The 17,884-nt window shown below is 33.4% G+C and overlaps 2 protein-coding genes and 1 long non-coding RNA gene across 7 annotated transcripts in view; 1 reads left to right on the forward strand and 2 right to left on the reverse strand.

Moving 5' to 3' along the window:
* The window catches only part of LOC143345579 (uncharacterized), a 191,851-nt gene extending 179,966 nt beyond the window's left edge, over positions 1–11,885 (forward strand). Inside the window, exon 7 of the long non-coding RNA XR_013080282.1 lies at positions 11,565–11,885. This is a non-coding gene — a long non-coding RNA (uncharacterized LOC143345579). The remainder of the gene's footprint in view (positions 1–11,564) is intronic.
* On the reverse strand, positions 3,136–7,119 carry LOC143345519 (uncharacterized). Of its 5 annotated transcripts, XM_076772730.1 has the most exons (5): positions 4,607–7,119; positions 4,281–4,357; positions 4,093–4,222; positions 3,856–4,005; positions 3,136–3,792 (listed from the first exon to the last, which is right to left on the reverse strand). In XM_076772730.1, coding segments are annotated over exons 1-5 (1,623 nt in total). In that variant the 5' UTR covers positions 5,872–7,119; the 3' UTR covers positions 3,136–3,791. The 5 variants fall into 5 exon arrangements, 4 of the variants coding, with proteins under 4 accessions (XP_076628845.1, XP_076628844.1, XP_076628847.1 ...); XM_076772729.1 differs by having other exon boundaries at positions 3,136–4,005; XM_076772731.1 differs by lacking the exon at positions 3,136–3,792 and having other exon boundaries at positions 3,876–4,005; positions 4,093–4,158.
* On the reverse strand, positions 7,312–8,791 carry Viaf (viral IAP-associated factor). Its single transcript, XM_076772733.1, has 5 exons — positions 8,601–8,791; positions 8,289–8,424; positions 7,976–8,204; positions 7,693–7,901; positions 7,312–7,600 (listed from the first exon to the last, which is right to left on the reverse strand). The coding sequence occupies exons 1-5, from the start codon at positions 8,601–8,603 to the stop codon at positions 7,464–7,466; spliced, it is 714 nt and encodes a 237-aa protein (XP_076628848.1). The 5' UTR covers positions 8,604–8,791; the 3' UTR covers positions 7,312–7,463.
* Positions 11,886–17,884: the final 5,999 nt, after the last annotated feature.

Consider the following 17,884-nt stretch of genomic DNA (forward strand, 5'->3'; position numbering starts at 1 on the left):
CAATATCTATAAATTTGAATAGATTACTGTAATCTATAGCTTCATAGAAAATCTATTGATACGTAACAAAACAACAAAATTGTTGATAATTTTTCAAAAATAAACGTATAAAATTGAACATTCACAAGATGGTATAATTTGAAAGCCTACCAAGCGAAAATCCTCGAAAGTTATAACATGTAATATCACTTTCATGTGAACAATATTGTGTCGAGGGTTTTACAGTTTCAATCTCCACTCTTTATCACAATGCATTGTCTTCTCAAACTTCAATATTATATGAAACTCGAATTTTAAGGTATTCATAGCTTTTGTATGGATTTTATACGTACATATTTACACAATAATTGACCAAATTTTTAAACACAAACCTTTTAAATACTATTTAATTAAATGGATTTCGTATTTTTCAGTTTTCATATTTTTTCTACACCAAATACTTTCAAAGATATTGGACCAAATAGGCTCTCCATCTTCATCTTTAAAGACCGTTTTCATCCCTTCAAATGTATGTTTGCCAATACGAAAATGTATCGAGACATATGACTTTCTTTCATCCTCAAAATGGGTAGAAAAAGCTTCCACGATATAGCCACTTGTTCTAGTCGGAATAGATTAAATAAACAAGAGTATATCTTCATTTAAAAATAAATAAAAAACATATGCGTATAAATAACTCTGTAAAGACAGGTATTTTTATAATTTTTTGTATTTCCTCTGAATTTCCAATATTTTGGGGATTTGTTTATTGATACCAAAGTAACAAAATATATTTTCAGAATTTGTATTTATTCGCCTGTCTGTCTGAATGTTGATTCCACCGTAACTCGTAAGCGGCTAAACATATTTTGATAAAATGTTTTACGCGTGTAAAATGCTTTAAAGCATTGAAAAGAATACTAGTTCATATCGGGCTTTCGATAAAGTATTAAACAAAAGTTGTTTTAATTTGTTTGAACCAGTATCCGCGCGAATGAAACTGAGAAAAAACTATTTTATTTATTGTTTGTGCTTGTATTAGTACCTGCAAAGTTTATATGGTAGTTTCATTTACAACTGTTTCTAATTAGTTGTAAAATAATAAAATCGATAGAATGCACTACATTTTTCCATAAACAAGAAATTCGAAATTGATTCGTGATTTCGCAAATCGACAAATTTTTATATTTCTACGCCCGAATGTATAAGAATGCTCATGACTGAATGCCTTGATTTAAAAATAAGAGAAATAGCAGAACTATTGAATAAATGACTCCAACCTGCAGGGACGTACAATTTTTGCAATTGTCTTTCTCATCGTACATCATTGACAACGACGGGATTGTATTTTATCTATCGATACCATCACGGTACGATAGTCAGTAAATTCTAAGGTACATGGGATAGAACCTTTTTACGATTTACGACGGAAAGCCAACGTGTAAATAGCGACGAGTCGACGATATTTCGTGAAACGACACCGTGACTGGAATTGTGAGGAGACCAAGACTCCCACTGATTTTTATTCTATTCCTTTCAATGGATCTTCACAATAACATCTGGTAGATTCGCAAAGATATCATTGTCATCGTCCGTTCGTTGCTATTTAAAATAATGTGTAACATCTGTTCTATTAGATGTATGAAACAGTTTCCAATTTCGTGAGTAGGTCACAGGGGGATATGGAGAATATCTAAATAAATCTGTATAAGCAGAATTGTTGAATTCATAAACACGTACTTTTACAACTATAAAATAATAGCTCTAACAATTTAATATCTTAAAATACTGCGAAATTTCAGGATAAGCTAATCTCATAATTATATAAATTACTACATAATTAGTAATTATCTTTACTATTAACTTGTGAAAATATTGATTGCCCTGTTCTAATGTTTCACCAAATACTTTGGAATTTTCTGAACAAAGTAAAAATCGTTTTTATATAGCTTTGATCTTTATTGATTTAGATCCCCATCAAGAACATAAAATACTTGTATATACAAAAGAAAAGAAACTTTTTTTTAAAAAAATAAGGTATATTGTGAAGAACATAACGACTATAATATGAAGTATGCAAGTATACGAACCTTACGATTATTTTTGAATACAATTTAACTGTTTAAATTAAAATTACATATTCACAATTGATCTCTGTTTAAGGATTTTTCGTAACAATTGGCGACATCTATTAAAAGACATTACAAATAGTTTGGCACTAATGCAACGTAGTGGATCATATAAAAAATAACAAATCCCAATAACATTGAAAATTCCCGAGTTTTTTTGCACGATAAATGTACAATTAATAGTGACACGGCATTTTTAGGCGAGAAGAGAACGCCAGTTTCAGTCACATAAGAAAATAAACAATCAGAACGAGAAAGCATGAATAATTACAGTTTCGTGTACGCTGTCGGGTTAATCTAATGGCGCATGAAACTACTCGATTTGTGGTCACTCGATTAACAGTCCTCTACTCTGAAATGGTCCGTGGCTATTATCGCGACGCTCTCTTTTCGTCTTCTTTGATTGCATACATGGTAACACACTCAGGTTGGAAGCTGATAATGGAGCAACCTATACAACCGTTTCAATGTGTCAGCTTTTGTAGAAACTTTCGTAGATCGAAATGAAGGATAACGTCGTTAACATTATTCTGATTCAGAATTTCTAAAGGCCATAATTAATGACTGATTGAAATTCTACTATGTATCGAGTCGAGGTAGGAAGATTACGATGCAATATACTAGAACGATGACACACATAAACATAATCTACATTACCTTCATGCGTTCTTATCTTGGCTGTCACGACTCTGCACGTATATGCATAATCGAAATTTCTCGAATACTGCATGGTAACACCCTAGTGAAATACCTTTAGAAAACTTACAGTGTCCTTTAGACATTGTAAAATATTTGTATTTAATACATACTGAGTACTAGGGGGGAGGAAGGAATTTTTGATTATTGGACGAAACACAGAACTACGTCTAAACAAGGGAGATGATCGTGGAAATATTTATATTTAAATTGAGTAATTAAATCGACAGTTCAAATATTTATTTACCAAAATATTTTACGATATAAATATACGCTGAACAACTACATAATAATATATTATGAAAATATGCTTTACATCTAGATTGAACACTTGTGTATTGCCACCGGATTACAAAGATGAACACAAACAATACGAGTATCTTTACTTTAATTTAACGCACCAGTACTATTCACATTTTATCCATTTTACGCGTATGGATATTAAAAAAAAAAAATTGTAAGCAATCTAAGCTGCAATGATTTTTTACGAAATTTAACGAAACATTTTATAACTAATTTATTAAAATAAAAATTGTCCTTCCTTTATTGTGAAGGTACACTTTTTAACTGGCAATGACGAACACTACTTACGTATTTATTACGTATAAAGAAAATTAAACAAAAACATATTAAGGAACTTTGTATACCTCCGTATTAAAACAAAATAAAAATATAATAAAAAATAAAATATATAAAATTAAACAACCGTTAAGTAAAAAATATCTAAATTTAAATTTCCAAGTTTGTAAAACAATGGTCAAGTTTGATAAATCACTAAACACCTAAATGCGTAAATATACGGTATTAGTCTTCTCTAAAATTTATAAAAAAATAAATACTATCAGGATTTATCATGGATAGTACCAATATAGTATCAAAAATAACAGTCATATAAGTAACACCATGAGTAAACGTAAACTCAACATTATCATCTTTCATAACATTTTTATATATTTGATATAATATTGTTGCATCCAACGTCGTAAATCTAAAATCGAGAGGACAATGCATATAACAAATTTTGATTTTGTATTCTTACAATTTAACTTACCAGACAGTTTTATGTCTTTTCGCGTGCTTTTCAAAAGCATAGAATTGACGATATATTTTGTTACATATGCTACAAACGAATGTTGAACGATTACGAGCATAATGAACATGATGGTTTGTTTTTAAATGATGAATTAGGGATGATTTATGTCTGAAAACAAACTGCTGTCAGTGTTGCTAATACAGTTTGCAACCTGAAAGTATAGATGCTTCAAGGTAACTATTTCCTCTCTGTTACCTATACATTTTCATACACATATCGCACTTGAATGGTTCTTTCACGCGACCGCAATGAATGAAATGTCTGTTGAAATGATATTTCTGATTGAAAAGCCTACTGCAGCTTTCGCAAAGTATTACATACGTACCTGAAAAGAAATTCGGTAACAAATACCACGGTTCGCCGTCAATAAAATCTAATATTACCTCCGTGTGCTGCAGCCAGATGCATCGCCATTGCACGCGTAGTTGAAAATATTAGGGAACATAATGAACATTTAAATCTGTAAGCGAGGCTCGTGATACATATAGCAGAAAAATGTGTAAAAATAAATAGAAAACTATATAGTAAAAAATTAATAAGAGCAAAGCTTGTAACATTAAACTCAATGACATTGGATGTAGTGATAACAAGCCATTTATTATCCAGATACTTTCTCATAATGACTAATTTATAGTATTTATCGTAAAATACAAATAGAGTAAATGAAATAAATGTATTTTTTGCGTTATGTTGACATATATTCACTTACTCTTTGTTATTTATAATTGATAGTATATCTGTGGAGTAATGTCTGACTTGCTCTGCAGAATTGCAGGAAAGTATATTAAAATCAGACTCAGAGAGTGATGTATCATTACAATCATTAAATGTGATACATTCTTGTTTTACTGTACTAGGTATTTCTGTTTTCTCTTTCTTTATCTCATTAAAAAAAGTTGTAAATCCAGTTAATGGTAATGCTGTACTTCCTATTGGATTCTGAGACAATATTTCTTCATTAAAGGTAGAATATGAATTTAAATAATTGAAATTGATTTTACCGCCTGTGTTATTATTCATAGTAACTAAAGGTTCATTTAGAGGTTCTGTAAATATTTCATTTTTTACTTTACTGATTGTCATTTCGTTTAAAGCATAATTTTCCAGAGAGCAACCACAATAAAGCTCAGATGAACAGTTTAGTGTTTTATCACTAAAAAGTGATATATCATTGCCCCAACATTTTGAAGACATTAAGGAATGATCTACTACAACATCTTTATCATTCTTTTTATCTTGTATCAAAGAGGAATATTTTGTCTCATACATATCAACCTCATTCCCATTTATGTCATGTTTTTTTTCATAAATATCATTATCATGGATTTCACTTGATGAGTGATGTGTTTCATCAGAACTCAATGTATATTCTGTGAGGTAATCCAAACTATTGGTTTCATATGATTCATAGTTGAATTTACCAAATATTTCATTGCTTGAGAAGTCAATTGGATTTAGCAAACTATTTGGTTCATTCTTTTGTGGATCAGAGAAAGTATAAGACTCAGGAATAAATTCTTTAGATATATTGTATGACATTGGAGACAGCAAATTTGTTTCTTGTTCACTTTCAGAAACAGGTATTTCCTGTTTTATATGTTGTGTATCAGTGAACATTTTTATTGTCTCCTGTTGCATAGGGGGTTCTACTTCTGTAGATGTAAATAAATTTTTACTGAACACTTCTTTTTTGTCATCAATAAGCGAATAAATATCCAAATTGGGCAAATTATTCATTTCCTTGAGAAAGTGTTCTTGTTTTCTTCTTCCAAACAATCTTTTACTTTTAACTCTTCTTTTATGACATTTTTTTATAAGAGAAGAATTACTCAACAATGTAGTAGAATTGATCATCATTTGTGTATTTTGTTTTATGTTAATAAGAGTTTTCTTTTTTTCTACTGTAGTTACCCCAGAAGTTTTGTGCACTTTTGCATTATTTTTTAAAATAATAGGTACTGTACGAATGGACATTTTACTGAATGTACAATTTTGTTGCTTTAAAACTTCATTATCAGCTATATTATCAGTTCTTAAGTTATTTATCTTTTCTTTTAAGTTATTAGCTTTTTCAATTAACTTTCTTTTGTTTCTTTCTTTATGTAATAAAGCTGTTATTCTTTATTCTTACAACAAACAAGCCTGTCAAATTTATTTACTTTTTCAGTATTTTTATTCTTGTTTGTTGAATGCTTCAAATACCTTTCCACGGATTTGATCTAACTATACATTGTAATAACATTTCCACTGTTTGTTAGAGTTACAAAATAAAGAATAAGAATTAACAAAATATAACTTCACTCTCTTGTACTTACTAATACATTTTAATCATTGCAAAATGTAAGAAGGAATATTACGTGCGTGATAAAATACCGAGAAGAAAAGAAACTATCAATATCATAATAATATCATAAAGTAAAATGAACTTTAATAAACAAACAAATTATTTCTTCCAATGATATAGTTACAATACTAACGAGACAATTTTTATATGCAAACTTACCTAGCTTCTTTTGTGTAAATTCGGTGCGAGCTGAGCATTGATACCACAGATAAGAGTGCTTGTTTAACACTGTTACATCGATTATTACAGTAAACCAATAAAAATGATATAACTAACGTGAAAAATGAAATATGAATAACACATTTATCGATACAAAACTTGCACTGCCTAAATACAAAAGTTTCAAGCGTGACTTTTATTCACCGCGTGAGAACACATACTACGTCTATACGGCCATTATCAACGGCAGAAAACAAGTGAACTTAAAACTACAACGAAGGGACCGTTGGTTATGTTTTACATAAAGAAGAATGTATTCTGAGAAGTCCTTCAATGACACACAATACAAACATTACCAAGCAGTAACTGAACAGTTTCACGTTCGAAAAAATGCGTACTATGTATATTTATGTTCAAGTTCGATAATTTTCAAGAATCGATTTAATATCGATAAATTTTTTTATGTCGTTTGTCGATTGTTAGATCTATTGATTTTTCCGGAGATAAGTAAACCGTGAAGAAAACGTAGAAAAAAGGAAATAAATCTGAACGCGAAATTTAGTAGTAAAAATTACGACGATGCTGTGGATTGTTCCAGTTTCCTGTAAGTCTAATTATATTTTTCATTTCACCGAATTTTCGATATATTTAATCGAAACAAGTTCTTCAAATCGTAAGCGTATATAACATGTCTTCGTGCACAAAGTGAAAGAAATGTCATTGAAAATTAAGCGTTGCTTTTATGCAAATGAGGTTATTTTTCCATATTGCTTGAATAAAAGCTATCAAAACGTGTATTGTTCTCTGTAGTTAAATAAACCATGATTATTTTATCAATACATACTGTAATAGCATTATGAAAGTGTGGTAGAAATCATAAACTAAATGTGGTAATAAAATATTTTATTGTGGTAGCATAATTATTGCATGTAATAATAGAAATTCAAGTGTAATAAATGATAATATGTATATGTGACAACAGTGATAAAATAAATAAAATGTTTTGTGCTTTAAAATATTTGTATGGTTGTTTTGCTTGTGTTAGTTCCTAACAAGAATGCAATTACCAATCATTATCATCATCTACATCGTCACTAGTAGGCCTTAGTGTAGAGAATAATACATCTTTAATTTTTGGTCGTGGATCTTTGGTAATTTTGGTTGGTACAGCTCCTGCTTCTCCTAGCATCCATTCCAATTCTATGACAATACAATAATTTATATTTATATTTATTCAAATGTAAGAAATTTAGTTAAAAAATATTCTTTAATGAATGAAAAAATATGTGTACCTGCTTCAGTTAATTTCATGCCTCTTAATTCTATGGGTCCAATAATTTTTTGCACCATGTTTCCATTATGATAGATGAAAATTGTAGGAAGATTACTATCTGGCCAGTTTTCAATACAAGTAATAGAAATTATTTTTAAGAATTTTGTTGCACGGAATTTTCTCGCCAAATTATCTAAATAGTTATTGATAAGCGAACATAGAGGAAACCTAAAAGCAATACCCACAATAAGATAAAGTTTATTTGTTACATTCTGTTTTTATCAAATAATTTAATATCATACCCAACTTTGTACAAATGAAGAACAACCCAAATATCCTCTCCAGCATTATTTACTTCCTGTAAATAATCTTTCCCTGATATTTCTCTGACCTCGCCATATTTAGATTTTTCAGCTAATGCTTTTAATTCTGCTATTCTCTTTTTTCTGTATTCTAATAAAACCATCTCATCTTCTTCATCCTCTAGCTCATCTAATTCATCTACTGTCTTATTTTCTAAATCATTGAGTGCTAAGTGATAAAGAATAGGAATAATTATTGGTACTTTGTTTGACATACATTCATGTAAAATGACTGAAATAAATGTTTACATACAACGTCCAGTTTTCTCATTTACAGTGTTTTCTACAATGTCCAATATTTCATCTTCCGTAACTTCTTTTTCTTTCTCAGGTATAATTCCTTTTTTCCTGAGAATGTCATTCCATTCTGTATCCTCGTTTGGGTCTTGCTGTATTAACAAAATGGTGATTATACAAATTCATAGTATTTTTTTTAGAAATATATGAAGCTGTAAATATATTCGAAATAATTCTAAATTTCAGTAATATTTAGCATTCCTTATATGGAGCTGTAGATGTTCATTCTGACATAACCTCTACTCAGAAAAGTCAGTTCTTCACTTACCATGATGTAAGTAGGCACTTAGATTAATTTCAGTCTAAAATATTGATTTACAATATGTAAATTGAGTGGTTGTTGTTTCAAGTAGCTTGAAATGACAACAATTAATTACAACGTCATGTAGTCGTAACCGACAGCTGATTACGTTTCCCACTATGAAATATACTATATAGCAGTACTCTTACACACATGTATTTATGGTATCATCAATGACGCATTCACACTCTATTCCGTTCTATTTAAAAACCGTGTCATTAGTCGGTGGCGCCTCTTATGGCTTGCTATACAGACATAAGCCGAGCATTCAATCTTTGTACAAAGGGCCTCTTGCTATTTTCGTTCAGAAATAACTTTGAAATGCGTTTAGCGAATAAAATTGAAATAAACAGTTTGTCTCTGATGAATTAAAATACCAGCCTTGTAAGTATAGCTTTATAGCATATTCTGCGTTTAAGGACTATTTCGAAAACATTTCGAGCAACATTTTTTATTAGAATAGTTATTTCGTATCTATTACGTGAAATATTTTACTATACAAAACAAGTATTCACAGTCGTTGAGAACGTTCCTGTTTCGTGACATTGACCTCGTACTTTCGATAATAAGAGACAAACGCTAGTCGTAGTTCTAGGAAGGGCGGTAATTCAGGGAAAACAAAACGTAAACAAGATAACAAGAAAGTTTGGTGAAGCCGGTTACACAATGTCGTAAAACGAAAGGTTCGAGTCAGCATCGATTGTATTTCACTTTATTTTCATCAGAACCTGGACAATCTATTGACAATATTCTCATAATACTTACAGTATAAAATATTTCGACTGATAAAATAGCATACTTATGAGTAGCATGATAGATTGAGATATATCGAAAAACAAGTGCTTCACAGAGTGACAGGTGGAAAGTGTGACGATAAATTATTCAATCATTTTTCGCTTTGGAATTTTACAGTCACAGTTTCTACCTGAGGCACTCTCGAGCGTAAAAATTAACAATATAATTCGAAACGTCAAGGTTTAAACTTAACTCGGAAAAACATCGAAAATCGAAGGCATGGAATCTTCCCCCTTTTACCGCCTAATTCGCGATGTCGCTGCTAATGGGGCGGTATCGTCATTCGTAACGTGGAAATTGGCGCGATAAGACGTATTTGTAAGACGATACTTTCAGGGATAAGGTATACAGGGTGTCCCGTAAATAGTGTAGGAGCCGGAAATGTGGGGTAGCTGAGACGATTCTGAACAACAATTTCCTTTGCAAAAATGTCGGATGGAGCTTCGTTTTTGAATTATTAACGAAAAACACTGACGAATCACGGCGCGTGCCTGCCGCGCGCTCAGGGCCGTCCGAACTAAGAGAGCCACCGTGTCGGGTAGGTAGCAAGATGTGCATCGGAGATACGTCGAGGAACGAATACAAATAATTAAAAATACTACCACTGCAACTGTTACCTCTGCGGATTGGATAAATCAGTCAGATAAATCGAATTTATTAATTATTTGTATTCGCTGTTTCCAAGAAAGAAGAAATAAAATGTGGGAAGATGCTCTCGGAATTTTTAGGAAATTAATTCTTCGCACCTGAGTGACGCTTCTCACCAGAGTGTGTTAAAATTAAAATAAGAATTATTTTCAGAAAATTAAAATAAATACGGTAAGAACCATTTGTAATCGTTTGTTATTAAAAACTGTACTGAAAAAGCAGACTGGATTTGTGCGTACCGAAACATTTTTCGCATGCAAGGGGTTAATAGAGAATTAATTGAAATTCGCCTTACCCATTTACTTGCAAGTTGCAATAGGGCCAGTTAGTGCACCCCTGTCGATCATGGAAAGGTCGAAGACCCCAATAAAAATCAGCTGATGGGACGACCCGGTCACTGCACTCGCTTCTTACCCCGAAAACACTTTACAGTACGGTCACTAGCACTTTTCACTTTTACATTTTCGGGGTAAGAAGCGGGTGCAGTGACCGGGCCGTCCCATCAGCTGATTTTTATTGGGGTCTTCGACCTTTCCATGATCGACAGGGGTGCACTAACTGGCCCTATTGCAACTTGCAAGTAAATGGGTAAGGCGAATTTCAATTAATTCTCTATTAACCCCTTGCATGCGAAAAATGTTTCGGTTCGCACAAATCCAGTCTGCTTTTCCAGTACAGTTTTTAATAACAAACGATTACAAATGGTTCTTACCGTATTTATTTTAATTTTCTGAAAATAATTCTTATTTTAATTTTAACACACTCTGGCGAGAAGCGTCACTCAGGTGCGAAGAATTAATTTCCTAAAAATTCCGAGAGCATCTTCCCACATTTTATTTCTTCTTTCTTGGAAACAGCGAATACAAATAATTAATAAATTCGATTTATCTGACTGATTTATCCAATCTGCAGAGGTAACAGTTGCAGTGGTAGTATTTTTAATTATTTGTATTCGTTCCTCGACGTATTTCCGATGCACATCTTGCTACCTACCCGACACGGTGGCTCTCTTAGTTCGGACGGCCCTGAGCGCGCGGCAGGCACGCGCCGTGATTCGTCAGTGTTTTTCGTTAATAATTCAAAAACGAAGCTCCATCCGACATTTTTGCAAAGGAAATTGTTGTTCAGAATCGTCTCAGCTACCCCACATTTCCGGCTCCTACACTATTTACGGGACACCCTGTATACCTATCGACGCCTAATCACTTTTCATTTAATTATTATTACTCTCTGCCATTCTTTAACGGTACCTTCGTTGAATATTAATAGATTTCTATTACGAATTGAATCGAAATCGCGAAGGAAGTTGAATCGATTGCCCGCGTTTTTTCCGGCAATTAAATGAGGTTATTCGTCATTATATTTCTCTAAATATAATTGTATATCATTTCGTACAACATATTTCGATTTCAATCGTTGTTTAATTGTAATATAGGCACATTTACATTGACACATTTAATCGAAATTTATATTTTATTTCTGTTATAGTTTCTCATTACATTTCGAAGACGCCACCGGCCATTGGCGCCATGACACGAACGGATTATGTATTGGTGAAATCTAATTCATTATTGGTAAAATCTAATTAATTATAGTAATTAACGTATGTATACTTGTTTATATTTTTTTGTTTCTTCATTGAATTTTTGAAATTTAGTGTTCAGATAAAATAAGAAAAGATCATTTTTTCTATTTCCTTTTATAATGATCACGTGATTTCAATTGGGCGGGAATTAATAATGGCTTCTATAGATAGCGATGAAAAATTGGAATTACCTATATTTTCCTGTATTTTGATTGCGATTGGTATTTTTGGGTATCATATATTTAAATGACTTTTTATAAATCTATCGTTATGAAATATCGCAATTGTATTTTCGTACAGTTTTATATACAGATTTGATAAAACGTAAAATCTACATAACTATAATATAATATTTAGGCACGATTAACAATGAACTTTAATTTTTGCAAGATTAAGAACATTTGTGAAAATCGGAATATGTTTTAAACTTTAATTTAATCAATATGTTTACAACTTTAATATGAAAAGGCTGCAATATAATATTTTTAAATTAAATAATTACTTTGTAGTTTTAAAAAACAGTATTTCCTTTGATATACATTCATTTTAGAAAAAAAAAGAGAAATAGGGAAGCACACGGTGCTTATTGAACATTTGTTATTTCCTCTCCCAGTTTTCTTTCAGGAATTTTGATAACCGCGCGCAATGTGGTCAATAGAGTCAGTGGTTTTGCGTAAATAGTTAATTGTTTTTCGAAGCACAGTTGCTTCAAATAGAGTTTCGTTTACAATTTAAACATACGCGAAAGTTGAGTCAGTGTCTATTGCGTATTTGAAAATTTCTTCCAGAGCATCGTGGCTCTTTTTGTTTCATAAATCGCGATAGTAGAACCAATTGTTCGCCGACTTTGATTTTCGGTCGCGTTGGAGTTCTATTCACTTTACTATTTTTTTTTTCAATTATTCCTATCATAATTAGAAATGCTCGTATCGGTATTAGAGTCAGTGCATCACTGAAGAGGAATCGGGCGATGGACCAGGACGAGGAATGTAAGTATCTTCGTACTTTGTTTTATTTATATCCAAGAAAGAATTCCTAATTTTAAAGTTTGTTAAAAGCAGTCTCTAATATTTTCCATTCGTTATTTACTATGTTTAGCACCGCATCCATGAATTCAACAATTTAAGCGTACGCGAAAGTCGAATCAGAGTCTATTGCGTATTTGAAAATCTCTTCCAGAGCATCGTGGCTCTTTTTGTTTTATGAATCGCGATAGTAGTTCTATACACTTTACTATTTTTTTTTTTCAATTATTCCTTTGATAATTAGAAATGCTCAATCAGTGTTATTATGAATTATTAAAAAGACCTCAATAATGTTGGACTAGCTAAAATATGTAGCAAAGTTTGCACCATCACAGATAAATGTTAAAGATGGCGCGTTTAAATTGCATACGTATACAAATTGTCGCTCTAATAAAGTAATGCGTACTATATATTTACGCTACACTCATTGACTGTACATCGGGTCGCTTGTAATCAGAGAAACCGGTTAATCGTGCAGCTGTGCTGGACCACGGCTATGTTTTGTGTTCAGCACCAAATACCTAAAACCAGTTTGAGGCATCACCTCGATAATATTTATAGGTATACGGAATGATAATTTCTGTCTATAACGGTATATCATCACCATCGTGTCGTATACGTACGTTCGTAGTTGTAGATCATCGTACATTTACATTTTAGTTATTTGTATACGTTTTATTTTTACATTTAAATTTCTTTTTACAAGTTTGGGAGACTAGAAATAAAGTACGCGCGATGAAGTTTTTAATTTGGTCGGTTAAGTTTCGTGGATAAAGAAAAAATGACGCGCGATCTTGCTTGGCGCGAAAGAATGCAGATTAATTTTCCTCCGTGTACACGCGACATACGAAGCTCGGCGCACGTGTAACACACGTGTAACAACGCGAAACGCTCAATCCGTTTTCACGGTGCTTTCACGTCGCGTGTACCTTTGTGCGACACACAGCCTTTGTTGACGGATCGCATAAAAGAAACATGCTTCTTCAACGACGGCAAGCAAATTGCGGAAAATGTGCACCGCTGACTCCTGATGGATGGAAGTGGTCACGTGTATCGTTACGCGTTTACGCCAACGATACGAAAGGGAAGAACAAGTATTCGTAAATCTCCATTTTTAGTACTTGACAAATATTCAGTTCTTCGATAACGAATTTCGTTGATCGTGTATTTCTCTTACTTATGAACACGATTACACCGACGCAGAACAAAAATAACGTTCCGTTACGATGTGCGACAGGAAATAAAAATGGGCGATCATATCGGAAGGGAACTAGAGAGCACGAACAAATCTAAAAAATTTTCAGGAAAATTAACACAATGGGAATGGCAGTAGAGGAATACTGACCAAAGCTTCCCTTGCGTGAGCGTATATTGCACGCACCGTCTGCCGTTATTGTTTTCTATTGTTGCGCTCCTTTTTTCGAAAGCATTGTTTGGCGAAGCGCTGACACTTCCGGTTGCGTGCTAGATTGGAACTTAACCCTGTATTTAGGCGTGTGCAACTCGATTCAGAGGAATTTCTGCCATTTATACACGGTTACGTATTACGTTGGGGTCAAAGCGATTTTAATTGCGAACAAAGCATCTATTATAATAGCGTTTTGTTACATTGGTATTTAAATATTCGCGACGGATTGAATAAAGAAGTATCACTGACCCGTTTTTTTATAAAAAAATTAATCCAAGTAAATTTTAGCGATACAAGTAATGTATATTGGAGATTCGATTCGTACTCGTTTCAAATTTCATAATATACGCGTTCACTTGTAATACAAATTATTAATTTGAAAATAAAACGTGTAGGGGGTTGTGTTATTTAACTCTATCGTGATACTTTTTGCATCCCTTTTCCGGAACATTGTATTTTCAAATGCATAAATATCCTGCTTCCATTGTCTGGTTTTAGTTCATCCTTCGATTTACCACAATCTCGTGGTCAGCTCTTTCGTCGAGCCGATATCTCTCTGTGGTTAGGTATCGATGGTTCTCTGACCTTCTTTCCTCAAATTACGGAGCAAAGATCTAGCTTGCCAATTCGCGTCCGTAGTATGGTGAAAATGGCAAACAGTTGCTGCAAGTCAAATCTATTGGTAGACATATTAGCCACTTTATATGTGCTCCGTTAATTCGTGGCACGGAGGATGTTAATCAAAATTTAATTAGACCTCTCGCTATATATTACACATCTCTAACAGTATACGATGAGAAATTTTAAGCCACGAAATCTAGTTACAATTAATGGAAAATGGTCAGCAGATACTCGAATCCAAGTCAAACCTATAAACCTATAAATTGGTAACTTCCACGCAGATAACTCTTGGTACCATAGGAATTTATTCAAAATTAAATTAGAAATTTTATGTATTAGTTGCAGAAAATGATAAAGTAAAATCCATTAGTAGACATAATTGGTAACTTCTCAACTATTACTTGCTACCCAGAAAACATGTAGATCTTACTTGTTTATATAAAGTTTAGAGAAACATTAATAACAACGGAAGTATAGCTATGTCTGAGATCGTCGAAATTGATTCGAATAAGTATTCATTTTACTAAGTGTCCATGAATTACAAATGCATCTTCGACATAACACGAAACCGTGCTGCTGTTTTCTGATTGAGAAAGATGATAATTTAATGGCGATAAAGTGAAGCACAGAGTAAGCATTGGTGGTTTAATTTACATTTCCAGTATCGCGAGGTTGCTACCAATTCCCAGGCGAAGCGTGGTAGACCTTGATAAGGTTCTTCCATCAATTAATGGGGACGCGCGAAAATAAATTTTCGCCGTTTGATATAAACACGAGAGTCGTTGTAACGAGCACACGCGAAACATACTTCTCGGTGACGTTCTACGATAACAGTTAATATATTTACAGTCTCCAGATTACGTAGGTTCGGGCGCAGGTAGAACGTGAACACGAGCTCACGTTGGTCGCATAACTAGTGTGAACGCAGGATGTTCTTGTGTATTTAGAAATCGCGTTGTGTATCACGCACGTATACCCGTTCGTAAACACGCATATCCTGCGTCGAGTTTTTTTCTTTTTTCGTAATCTCTATAATGATCTTCGCATAACTCTCGCAGAAACAGGTGCTAACCACTGCAAAGAATCTCCCTTCTGTTAGAAAAAAAATTGTCCGTATCCTTAGACGTCGTGGCAACTAGCATTTTCAAAGCTTCTCAGTGCCATTGCACTTTTGCTGATAATTGTTCGACGTGTAACGCTCGTCTCGTGGAAGTACACGAATGCACCAGCGCCTAGGAGACGATGTTCTTGGATAAATCGAGGTATAATTGTATTGCTCGATAACTCGAAAGAAACCCATATGGCGAGGGGATAAAGATTAGAAGAATTCGGAAGGCATTTTTCGAGATAATATATCGAAAAGAAAATATAATACAGTTAAAAACGATGGACTTGCGATAAATTGATTCGGGTCGTTTAAGGAATTCGTAATAATATCACCATTAAAAAACTAAATTCGTGACGTTATATTATCTTGTTAGGAAGACGTATAGGACACTTCTCTGTTTGCTCGTTTGGCCAAGAAAATTTACATAATCGCGCGTATGGCATTACAATGCGACGGAAAAGATGGAGGTGGGATGAAACGACCTTGCAGGCACTCGCGTACGTGCGATAGGGCCCCCAGGAAAGGCGTGAACGAAGGGAAGCAAAGAGAATCGGAAACGAACGAGGCTCCGAACGATCGTGCACAATCCAACTGACCGAATGTGTTCGAACCTGTGTGCATGTCCATTTCGCTTAGAACGTAGCCTACCGGAAATTTGCAGTTAGCTGCGTTCCTTCCAGGGTCGAGTGCCGCAGGGATGCCTTCATTCGCGTGATCGTTAATTGCCCCCCGAGCGAAAATGTAATTTTCAATCCGGCGTCGATTGGTGATAAAGTGGACTCTAATTCCGCAACGTCTCCGTCGACGTAAGAGAATACTTAAAGTAAACGATGCCGCTTTGTGTACGTATAAATGGCTTTCTGTTATAGTTCATCGTTTCATCCCATTTCGTAATCCTTAATTGCCAATTACACGTAAGCTTTCCGCGTTTCCGTCGCGGAAGCACAATGCGTTTGATTGATCCACGGAAAACGAGCTACGATTTTAATTCGTGTTTAATTTTTTAATCTTTTTCCCCATCGAAGATAAATGAAACTTCTAATTAGAGTGATCGTATTTTCAAAATACGTTGGATCGATCGACTAATTTATTGCAACATTACCAGGTGACAGATTATAGATAAATCGCAAATGCATAATTTCTTTAAAAAGAAAATATCGACACGAATTGAATTATAGGTTCTAGTTTTCAGCATGGTTAGAGGATACAGTAAAACTGGATATCAAAGTAGGACGCTCGTACCTGTTTGATACTATCTACCTGTCGGACAGAATGCAAAATGTTAACGACTGCCAGAAGTAATACGGAACTTGTACTTTTTAGTTGTTTACGTAATATTCGAATACTATTCCCATATTTTCGATGGACTAAAAATTACTTTATCTTCTGAAACGTAAAACGACCGGATATCCTGATTCATTCTACATCGTCGAACTACTAAAAAAAAAAGGTATAAAATCCTCTCGTGTACCGTTTGCTTTTCGTACAACTTTAAGATTCTTTAGAAATTCGGTTTTCCTCTCGACACACGTTCCATAAACCAATCGACCTTAGTATGTATTGTGTTGAACGGAAGGTTTATCCGTTTCCTACCAGGTGGTTTTATTGTAGGTCCATTCGAAGACTCTCAATTACATCGTTATTTTTATACGTATTAGTCATATTCAGTAACAAACTACTGTTTTGTTGTATCGAGGTCGGTACGTTATTAAAAGAATATTAAAAGAAATATTGATCGACAAAATACGATTCGTACTATAATGATCTAAGAGTATGTTTCGATTTTATTGAAATTCTCTACGATCTATACAAGGTGTTCGGCCACCCATGAGAAAAATTTTAGTGGAAGATTCTGGAGGCCAAAATAAGACAAAAATCAAGAATATCAATTTGTCGATTGAGACTTCGTTAAAAAGTTATTAAAAAATTAAAAATCATTCACGAAACAATTATTTTCGGTTGCGGGGGTCAATTACAATCGTTTTTGGTGAATACACATACCCCCAAAATCCTACGTACTTTCAAGAAAAAAATTCTTTACCGAAAATATACTTTGTGGCC

This window comes from Colletes latitarsis, chromosome 9, assembly GCF_051014445.1.
Source record: "Colletes latitarsis isolate SP2378_abdomen chromosome 9, iyColLati1, whole genome shotgun sequence".
In the NCBI taxonomy this organism is placed as follows: Eukaryota; Metazoa; Arthropoda; class Insecta; order Hymenoptera; family Colletidae; genus Colletes; species Colletes latitarsis.